The following is a 10,665-nucleotide window of genomic DNA, read 5'->3' as shown; positions in this document are numbered from 1 at the left end:
GTTGGATACTTGAGCCTTCATCAAACAGTTCAAGTACCAACCCACTAACTCCTCCCCTCGTTCGCCTTTATAGGAGTCTGTTGCCTAGCAACACCAGATGCCTGCTCTTTCTGTTTCCTGCCTTTTCCCTGGCACAAGGGAACAAGAACCTAACACAAAATGGAGGTTACCTTGTCCTTTTGTCAAATCAAGACGGCCTCCTAATACACAACCCTTAAATTCAACTTTTATACATGCATTTGTGTTAATAATTTGGCAAAGTTAAACAGGGTTTAAACTGAAACTAACAAAGCCGAGCAGGATTGGGCCTGGTTAGTACTTAGATGGGAGATTGCCTAGGAATACTGGATGGGTAGGCTTTTGCCCTCACTTCCATAAACTGCATGCACAGCCACCTCCAAAGTTGTTTGGATTTTTCCCCCCTCCTCTGATTTCCAATCAAAAGCATCTGCCAACCTGCATTCAGAGCTGGCAATCACACCTGCTTCCAGGTGGCAGTGCCTTGTCGAAGAGAACACGACCATTCCTCTCTTCTGACTCTCCTGTAGATCTGGGCTGCCCAGGAAAGAGCTTCATGTTGAACCACTTTTTGCTCCATCTCCCCCAACTGTGGTCCTGAAGTTCCCTCATTCTCTCTTCTGGGGTGGTGATAGGGGTTTGGGGAACAGAGGTTGGGTTCTGCAGTGTGAATGGTGTGTAGAGAGCAGTGTTTGTGAAGGATGTGTTAATGCTGCTCACTTCATTCCTTCCATAATTAATTGTGTGGTGTACTGTGCACGTGAGGGGGCTGCTGCAGTGTGTGTGTGTATAAACTAGGGTGGGGAGCTGCAAATAGTACTAATTGTATGTGAGAGGGAAAGCACTGCAGCAATATACAAACAAGTGTGTTGCCGGCCCAGAGGGCCGAGGGGGGCAACAGAGTTCATTGCCCGTGTGCATCGCACCAATAGACACACCAGGGTGGAGAAGCAAACCAAATTTATTAAAGAGCTCTGAATAGGCACTAGGAGACCAGCATGTCTCAAATCAAGTGCAGCAAATACAAGCAAGTTTTCCATTTTATATTCCAAGCTGTTTGAGTAAGCCTTTATTCTGTCCTCCCTTACCTTTCCCTCGGTTACAGCAGGCATTACATTGTAGCGTGTTAGAAAAGTTCTCGTCCGCATGCTTATCTTCAACCTTGCAAGCTCTACGTAGTAGGCCTTTCCCTCCCCCTTTTTCCCTCGTTATTACTAAAAGTTCTGCTACTGTGAGCGAAACTGCAGCTATCTGCTAAAAAGCTGACCATTACATATTTTGCTTTTAGGCTGTCAGCATGTAGGTAGGTTAAAGTTCACAAGATGGAATAACTGTGGCTCACTTAGACCCAGAGCAGGGGGGTTTCATCGGCACTTATGGCCTTCCATCCCCCCGAGTTACCTGGTAGCTATGCCTAGTGACCCCAACAATTCCCTCCTTTGAGAACACGCAACAAACCTTTGGCAGAGTTTTCTCATACTCTAAAGACAAAATGCGATTAACCTTCATGCAATTGGGATCATTAATGAGAGGGTATAAAGGAACTTCTGGGGAATAGGAGGTACAAATTTTCTGTATGAGCACTTTACAGCAAGCGAGCAAAAGAAAAAAACAAAACATATCAACACCTGTGAGCAAGAGGCGAACAATGCCTTCCCCTAGTTCCCCTAGACCAGGTAACCAACCGCAAAGGGAATCAAAAATAGTGGGTTCTCCTTCCTGGGCCTTCCACTGGTTCAAGGCCTGTTTGGCTGACAAGATGTGCTTGTTAATATTTTGTGAAAACTCTGGAACGTAGGTACAACATTCTTCTCCAATAAGGGCACAGACCCCGCCCCGTGAGGCTAACACATAATCTAGGGCCTGGCGGTTTTGCAGAGCCAGCAATTGAAGCTGGTACAGCTCGGAGCTTATGCCTTTTTCTATGGCCAGGGTATTATTGGCAAACTGGGTGAGAAATTTAGAAAGTCTCCTGTAGAGTTGGGTTAGCTGTCCCACCCCATAAGTAGGGAGGAATATTATCCCAAACCTGTCTCCTTCTCTGATGGGTTCAATGGTAGCTCTCAAGGACCGATAGTACCTGGGGCGACCTGAGGGAGCCTGGGTTAGAACACGGAGGGGAGGAGCAAGATAGCCTTTGTAACAGCTACCATGCCAACCATGAGGAAGCCATTTGTAGGCACTATTACCACAGACCCAGAATGCTTCACCATAACTAGCCTTTCCATTGTTACCTTGTAGGTCCCGTAGGGTGGCTTGTGGGGAAAGGGCAAAAAATGCAGTGCCGGTTTGCCAACCGGTGGCATTTAGTACAGGAACAGTGAGACTTATACCAGGACCAATATAAAATCTACATGTACTAATGCCGGCAAACCAGGTATGATTACTTGTACTGGCTTGCTGAAAACATATAAGACCAGTGGGTGGAGAGCGTAGACGAATAGGCTGGGGCTTAAGAGTGCTATTATAGTGGGAATTCCAAGAGCCATTGTGTAGGCCATAAGGAGCTTCCGCAGTACAGTTGGATCGCAAACTTAAATTATCAGAGGTGCTGCTGCTGGTAACCATCCACCTTTGACAAAAGTCTGATCAATTTTGGGGAACTACTCGGGCAATTTAGCCGAATGGTGGGGAGTCTGGGCACATATCCAACAGTGGGAGAGATTGAACTCATGGGCAAAGGCAATTTTCAGGGCCTCATAGGTATTGGTAGCCATATCTGCAGGGATGGCTCCCCATCCTGCATGCAATGTGGGTGAAACAGTAGGTAACAGAAGGATTGCTTCTGTGACAAAAAGGAATGTTGTGAGAGACCCTAAACCTGAACCTATATTGTAATTACAACAACCCAAATGCCCAGAAGATAAGAATTATTGACACGAAACAAATCAAAAAAATAAAAGGACCAGGACCATAGGCTAGGTCGGCCTTTTGTGAATAGATAGAACCAATGCTCAGGGTTTTCACGGGGAGTGCGCTGTGGCTGTTCAGAGAGATTACCAGGCATTCCCAGTGACCCTTACCTGTCTTTTGAATAACAGCTTAAGTCCCAAATCATCGCTGGCAGTCTTTTCTGCAGGCTGGACAGTCCACTGTTCAGGAGTGGGTATTGCTTTCAGTCGAGAGTGATGAATCCAGTTCTTGTGTCCTTCGACCTTTGCTGCCGTGTGGGAGACCAGCAGCACGGTGTGGGGTCCCTTTCACTTCTCTTGGAGAGGCTCGTCCTTCCAGGTCCAAACGAGAATGGAGTCACCAGGCTGTAAGGAGTGGACAGGGGCATCCAGCAGAAGAGGCTGTGAATTTTTGGTGTATCTGTGAAGAGAAGAAAGAACAGCAGACAGAGGGCACATGTACTGAGACAAAAAAACACACCCCATTTCCCACTCTCCTGCCAGAACCGGTGTACCGTTCAGAGGCCATGCCCTTCCAAACATAATTTCGAAGAGACTAAGCCCTAACGTGCCCTTGGGGAGAGCACGAATGCGGAGTAACACAAGGGGCAAAGCATCAGGCCACTTAAGAGAGGCCTCCTGACAGACCTTTGAGAGATGTTGCTTGAGTGTCTGATTTGTGCGTTCCACTACTCCACTGGCCATGCTGGTCGCCATGGTGTGTGGAGCTTTCAGGGGATTTGCAAGGCACTTGATATTTTTTTGAACAACTTGAGATGTGAAGTGTGTTCTGTTATCCGATTCCATCCACTGGGGGAGTCCAAAGCAAGGAATGATCTCCTTGACAAACTTAAGAGGTACTGTTTTGGCAGTGTTGTTCCGACATGGGAAGGCTTCGGGCCATCCACCGAATCGATCCACCGAGACGAGGAGGTACCTGTACGCATGTGTCCTGGGAAACTCAGTAAAGTCTATTTGCCACACCAATCCTGGGCCTGGGGTAGGTTCCAGGGTGGCTGGTAACACTGCTACTCCTGGTCGAGGGTTATTCTTTTGGCAGATTAAACATTCAGCCTGTACCTGTGATGCTAGGGGTTTAAGTCCAGAGGTTAGAAAATATTTATTCATAAGCTGGGTAAGAGCCTCTCTGCCTGTGTGGGTGGTCTGATGCAGTTTCTGCAACACTGGTCGATCAGGCCCTTGGGCAGGAGGATTTTTCCCTCTGTGGAATAAAGCCATCCCTCCTTTTCCTGGAGACTGAGCCTGTCAGCCAGGTTTCTGTCATCATGGGAGTACTGAGGAGCTGCAAGCTCACCTACTGATGAGATGAGGGCATGCATTTGGGCATTCTCCTCTGTTGGTGATTTCAGGGTAGCAGCGCGCTTGGCTTCCCTGTCTGCTCTGGCATTGCCCTTGGTTACATCTTGATCTTCCTTTTGATGAGCTCTGCAATGCACCACTGCTACTGCTGAGGGGAGTTGTACCGCTTCTAACATCCGGAGAATTTGAGACCCATGCTTAACCGGGGAGCCTTGGGCTGTTAGCATCCCTCTTTGCTTCCACAGACCAGCGTGAGCATGCAATACCCCAAAAGCATACTTTGAGTCAGTAAAAATATTAACCCATTTGTCTTTTGCCAGCTCGAGTGCACGAGTCAGGGCCACTGGTTCAGCAAGCTGGGCAGATGTCCGAGCAGGTAAACTTTCAGCTTCCACGGTATCATGAAGGGTCACAATAGCATAACCTGCCCTCCTTTGCCCATCCACAACGGCACTACTGCCATCGGTATACCATTCCAAGTCAGCATTTGAGAGTGACAGAGGGTCCTGTGGCACCTTTAAGACTAACAGAAGTATTGGGAGCATAAGTTTTCGTGTGTGAGGTTCTTACCCACGAAAACTTATGCTCCCAATACTTCTGTTAGTCTTAAAGGTGCCACAGGACCCTCAGTCTGAATCTGTAAAAAGCAACAAACACGGCTACCCCTCTGATATTTGGTAGTGGTTGATCTTTTAAATCTGGGTGCCTGGAGTATTGGGCATCTATGATTTCCAGACAGTCATGTTCCTGCTTTTCTGTTTCTGGTAGCAGGGTAGCTGGATTAAGGGAGGAACAGGTTTGCAAGGTAACTTCAGGATTCTCTAACAGTTTTGCCTAGTACCGAGCAACCCGAGCCTGTATGAGCCAGAGACCATCCCTAGTGTCCATCAGGGCTTAGACCATATGGGGAATATACACTTGCACAGTTCCTCCCAGTGTCAGTTTTTTAGCTTTCCCAAGCACTAGGGCAGTGGCTGCGACCGCCCTCAAGCATGCTGGCCACCCCTTTGCAACTTGATCCAGTTGTTTAGATAGGGTTACCATATCTAATAAATAAAAAAAGAGGACCCTCCACGGGCCCTGGCCTCGCCCATTTCCCCACCCCAGCCCCGCCCCAACGCCGCCCCTTCCCCGCCCTAACTCCGCCCCCTCCTCCCTCCCACTCCCAGCCACGCGGAAAGGGCTGCCCGAGCGCTACCGGCTTCACGGTTTGCCGGGCAGCCCCCAGACCCTGCGCCCCCGGCCGGCGCTTCCCCAGCGCAGCTGGAGCCCGGGAGGGGAAGCGCCCAGCCGGGGGCGCAGGGTCTGGAGGCTGCCCGGCAAACCGTGAAGCTGGTAGCGCTTGGGCTTTGGGCAGCCCTCTTGCCTCCGGACCCTGCGCCCCCAGCCGGGCACTTCCCCTCCCGGGCTCCGGCGGCGCAGGGTCCGGAGGCATGGGGGCTGCCCAAAGCCCGTAGCGCTCGGCTCTTAAACAGAGTCGGGGAGGAGCAGAGCCGCCGCAGCTGGAGGGGGGGGGGCGGAGCAAAAAAAAAAAGGCTGTTTTGCAGGTGCCGGCTGTGCCATAGCTGCTGCCCCTCCCCACTCCCACCCCCCCAGGGCACATGCGGCACGTCCCGCTGCCCCACGGGGAAGGAGCCGCTGGAGCGAGAGGGGCGGGGCTCCGGACCCCGGCAGTGGCGGGGGAGAGCGGCTCAGGGCCGTGCGAGTGGGCACATAAAGTTTATCGGCTTAGGGGGGGACCCCGGCCGGCTCCTCGCCCTGCCCTGTAGGGGGGTAGTGTCCCCTCCCCGTGTCAGCATGTTTCGCCGGCTGCCGCAGGCCAGATAAGGAACCGAGTCCCCCCTCCCCCCCGGCTCCTCAGCTGAGCGGCATTCCTCCTCCCTCCCAGGCTTGCTGCTGGAATGCCAGCGCAAGCCTGGAGGGAGGGGGTGGTGGCCGGCTTCCAGTTCCTGGAGCTGGTAAGTAGGGGCACCAGGCGGGCAAGGGGGGCTGGCAAGGGGGCTGCTCTCCCGGGAGGGTGACGGGGGGGCTCAGCTGAGGAGCCAGGACGAGGAGGGAGAGGGCGACTCAGCTCCTTACCTGGCCTGTGGCAGCCGGCGCAACATGCTGGCGCGGGGCGGGGAGCCAGCCGGGGTCCCGTCCAAGCTAACAAACTTTACATGGGCACTCGTGCGGCCCCGAGCCACTCTCCCCCGCCATTGCTGGGGTCCGGAGCCCCCCCGTCTGCTCCCCCAGGAGGTAGCCCCCTTGCCAGCGCCCCTTGCCCGCCCAGTGCCCCTACTCACCAGCTCCAGGAACTGGAAGCCAGCCACCACCCCCTCCCTCCAGGCTTGCCCTGCCATTACAGCAGCAAGCCTGGAAGGGAGGAGGAGTGCCACATGCATGGGGAAGAGGCGGGGCCAGGGCAGGGATTTGGGGAGGGAGCCAATGGGGGATGGAGGAGGTGGAGTCAGGTGGGGGGGGCAAGAGCCCTTCCGGGAGGGCAAAATTGCTTGTACATTGGTCGGGACGCGGGACAAACAAGCAAATATCGGGACAGTCCCGATAAAATCGGGACGTCTGGTCACCCTACACCTTCCCCCGGCGATTACTGCCAGAAGATTGGTCACTGACTAATGCAGAGGCAGTATGCCTAAAATCCCTTTTTGGCTTTGGTTGTACAACTTCCCACTGTTACCAAACACTGTAATGTCATTCATAGGTGTTTTGCAAAGTTCTGGGTTTCTGTTCCCAGGTTGCCAGAAAATATTGTGGTGTGTAGTATTGCATACATAATGCAGATGTCAATATCTTTTAAAGTGTATGTGCCTTGGCATTTAGCCACCAATGCCATGAGGCAGTGTGCCTCAGTTTCCCCTTCCACACAGCAGTCTAGATTGGATATGCTTTCTCTGCTGTGCCCAGCTCTAAGCCTGTTTACAGGTACTAGCTGAGAAGCAGTATTGTTATAGGACTTTCTTGTTACTACTCCAAGTCCATACCAAAGATTCTTCCAAAAATCATGCATGTTACACATTTTTAAAGTATTTACCACCAGTATCAATTTCTTTGTCTTAACCCACAGTGTGTGTAGTAAGAGACAAAATTACCAGCAAATTCATGACAGAGAGGTGCTTCCAAGTATGATAATCATATGACGCCTTCTGTCTAAACAGATCAGTTTGTTTAGGTTTCATTATATTTCTCATCCTCTCAGTAAAGATTCTTACTTTGGGTATGTCTTTGACGTATTGGCAAGGAAACTGTGTTATTGGCCCGTCCCCTGTAGCGTTGCATTTCCTCTCCAGGGTTAAGCCCATGCGAAGAATCTACCCCCTCTCCTGGGATTCCTTTGACCTTGGCTACCCTCGCAGTGTGAGTATAGTCGCGCCACCAGTGCTGCAAGAGCTCTCTCGCAGTGCTGCAAGTACTCCACCTCTCCGAGGGGAATAGCTTGCAGCGCTGCGAGTGAGCGTGCAGCGCTGCAGGTGCTGATTACACTGGTGCTTTACAGTGCTGCACTCGCTGCGCTCGGGAGGGTGTTTTTTCACACCCCTGAGCGCAGCAAGTGCAGCGCTGTGAATTGCCAGTGTAGCCAAGGCCTTTGTGTTCACCCCCATCACTCAGTGTCTGATGTTTAGCTGTGGGGAGGGGTTTACCTGTCTGGAAAGTGGCTGTCTCCGCCCCTTCATCAGGTGGGTCATTAGCATCTTCATAGACACCAAAATGCTTGGAAGAACACCCTCCCCCTCCATCTTAAGAGACAGAGTTAGTTTTCACAAGTACAGCAGGAAAAACATTTTGCAAAAGTGGGACCTGGATTGGGGTACCCTTGGTCACCCCTCTCGCTGTTCCCAAGAGGTCAGCTGTATGGCTGCTCCCCTCAGGGAGGTCAGATACACAGTTTCTGCTTAAAACCTGAGCCACAGGTGGGGTGCCTGGAATTACAGATGCAGATCCAGCAAATTTCTCCTGGGCAAACCCTTCCCTGTAATGTGTGGGGAGACACTCCTGCATTCCCCCACATTCCTTCTTAACCTCTTTCTTTGGGCCCCCCACCTGGGCATACACCCCTATGTCCCCTTCAGGGTAACTTGTCTGCTGTTCAGCTATGGGCTACCAGCTACCAGCCATGACAGACCCTTCACTGGCAAGCCCTATACCTTCCTCTGTCTTTGAATTGGGCTGGCCTCCAGTTACAGAGCCCATAGAATCCTTACCCACTGCAGCAGTTTCTTGGATCCCATCTTCCCCCCTCTAGGTTTCCTTCAGCGCACATTTCCCAGAGCCAGATTTATCCCTTGCTTAACTGCAACTTCCTGGCAGCCAGCAACCTGGACAGTCTCCCTACCATCAGGCAAAACACTCCCCTTCCCTGAGGGAACAGCCACCAGACAGGAGCTGGTTCTACCTACCCCTTGTGGCAAATTGCTTTGCAGGGCAGTAGAGGAATTAAAGAGACTCTCTCTTATTTCCTCAGCAGTTTCTGTAGCTTTGCTCCTTTCCCCTGGGGCTTCAGCACAAGATTTCTCCTCGCTGCTGACAGACCTGTGGATATCCCTAGCCATATTGAAAAAGTAATTTCCAAGTAGAATTTGCATAGGATTTTGAGAAACTGCAGCCATGGTCAATTCAGCTTGCAAATCCTCAGTTTCCATGTTGTTACCAGATTTGCCCATTACTTTGGGGTATGCTCATTTATTCAGGTTATTCTTCTGGGGTTGGGGGTTTTCTGTAATTCTATTAATGTACTGCTTGTGTTACTTGTGTTTTTATATGGAGCTCTACTTTTCCCTTCTGCAAGTTCCCTCCCAATGGAGCTATCCTGCAGGACCTAGTTTCCCTAGGGCTGGGTTTCTCCAGCCCCAGAACCAGATGAACACACCCACACCCACACATACATTAACAGAGCAAGTCTGAGCGGACCGGGTCAATCAGCACTGTCAAGCTAACCCCTTATATGTCTCTGGACTCACTAGGCTGGATGAAGCAGCACTTTCAAGCTGCCTCTCCTTATATGCCCCTGGGCTGCATGGACCGGGTCAAGCAGCACTTTCAAGCTGTTACCCTTATGCGTCCCAGATTCAGCACGTCCCTATCCCCACTTTCACATCTCAGTTGTACTGGCAGTAACCTACTTGATGAGCAAACCCCACGGTATTTTGGGCGCTGCAGGGATCTTTAGCTTAGGTAAAAGAAGTGTTGCTGTAGAGTAAATGGGGGAAGCTAAGAACGCAAAAGAGTAAAGTTCAGCAAGAGAGAGAGAAGGAACCAGCTTAACTATACAAGTTATTTATTGAATAATAGTGATCACTACACAAGGAGGGCTAAACCACCATAACATACATAATTAAAAGTTAATACCTAAGGTAGAGAGGAAAACAGAGAGAAAGAAGGGGATCTCACCGCTCCCTGAAGCTTGAACTGGTTGGGGTTCCCAGGTGATGGTGGTAGTTCAGGGTCCTGAGGGCCGGAGACAGGCAGAGCCCCCAGCACGATCAGTCAGGAGATGAAGAACAGGAGTACTTGTGGCACCTTAGAGACTAACAAATTTATTAGAGCATAAGCTTTCGTGGGCTACAACCCACTTCTTCGAATGCATATAGAGTGAAACATATATTGAGGAGATATATATACACACATACAGAGAGCATGAACAGGTGGGAGTTGTCTTACCAACTCTGAGAGGCCAATTAAGTAAGAGAAAAAAAACTTTTGAAGTGATAATCAAGATAGCTCAGTACAGACAGTTTGATAAGAAGCAAGTGTGAGAATACTTACAAGGGGAGATAGATTCAATGTTTGTAATGGCTCAGCCATTCCCAGTCCTTATTTAATCCTGAGTTGATTGTGTCTAGTTTGCATATCAATTCCAGCTCAGCAGTCTCTCATTGGAGTCTGTTTTTGAAGTTTATCTGTTTTAAGATAGCCACCCGAAGGTCTGTCATAGAATGACCAGACAGGTTAAAGTGTTCTCCCACTGGTTTTTGAGTATTATGATTCCTGATGTCAGATTTGTGTCCATTAATTCTTTTGCGTAGAGACTGTCCGGTTTGGCCAATGTACATGGCAGTGGGGCATTGCTGGCACATGATGGCATATATCACATTGGTAGATGTGTAGGTGAACAAGCCCCTGATAGTATGGCTGGTAGGTAAGTGTAGCGGTCAGTAGGTTTCCGGTATAGGGTGGTATTTATGTGACCATCGCTTATTAGCACAGTAGTGTCCAGGAACTGGACCGCTTGTGTGGATTGGGATTGATCTAGGCTGAGGTTGATGGTGGGATGGAAATTATTGAAATCATGGTGGAATTCCTCAAGGGCTTCTTTTCAATGCTCTCTGTATGTGTGTATATATATCTCCTCAATATATGTTTCACTCTATATGCATCCGAAGAAGTGGGTTGTAGCCCACGAAAGCTTATGCTCTAATAAATTTGTTAGTCTCTAAGGTGC

At 50.3% G+C, this 10,665-nt stretch overlaps 1 protein-coding gene across 1 annotated transcript; it reads right to left on the bottom strand.

Moving 5' to 3' along the window:
- Nucleotides 1–983: 983 nt before the first annotated feature.
- LOC128843743 (endogenous retrovirus group PABLB member 1 Env polyprotein-like) lies at nt 984–6,557 on the bottom strand. Its single transcript, XM_054040834.1, has 2 exons — nt 6,515–6,557; nt 984–3,330 (listed from the first exon to the last, which is right to left on the bottom strand). Exon 2 carries the CDS (start codon nt 2,584–2,586, stop codon nt 1,393–1,395), a length of 1,194 nt encoding a protein of 397 aa, XP_053896809.1. The 5' UTR covers nt 2,587–3,330; nt 6,515–6,557; the 3' UTR covers nt 984–1,392.
- Between the last annotated feature and the right edge of the window lie 4,108 nt (nt 6,558–10,665).

Source organism: Malaclemys terrapin, chromosome 9 (genome assembly GCF_027887155.1).
Source record: "Malaclemys terrapin pileata isolate rMalTer1 chromosome 9, rMalTer1.hap1, whole genome shotgun sequence".
NCBI classification, from domain to species: domain Eukaryota; kingdom Metazoa; phylum Chordata; order Testudines; family Emydidae; genus Malaclemys; species Malaclemys terrapin.
This window is presented reverse-complemented; position numbering and strand designations above follow the sequence as displayed.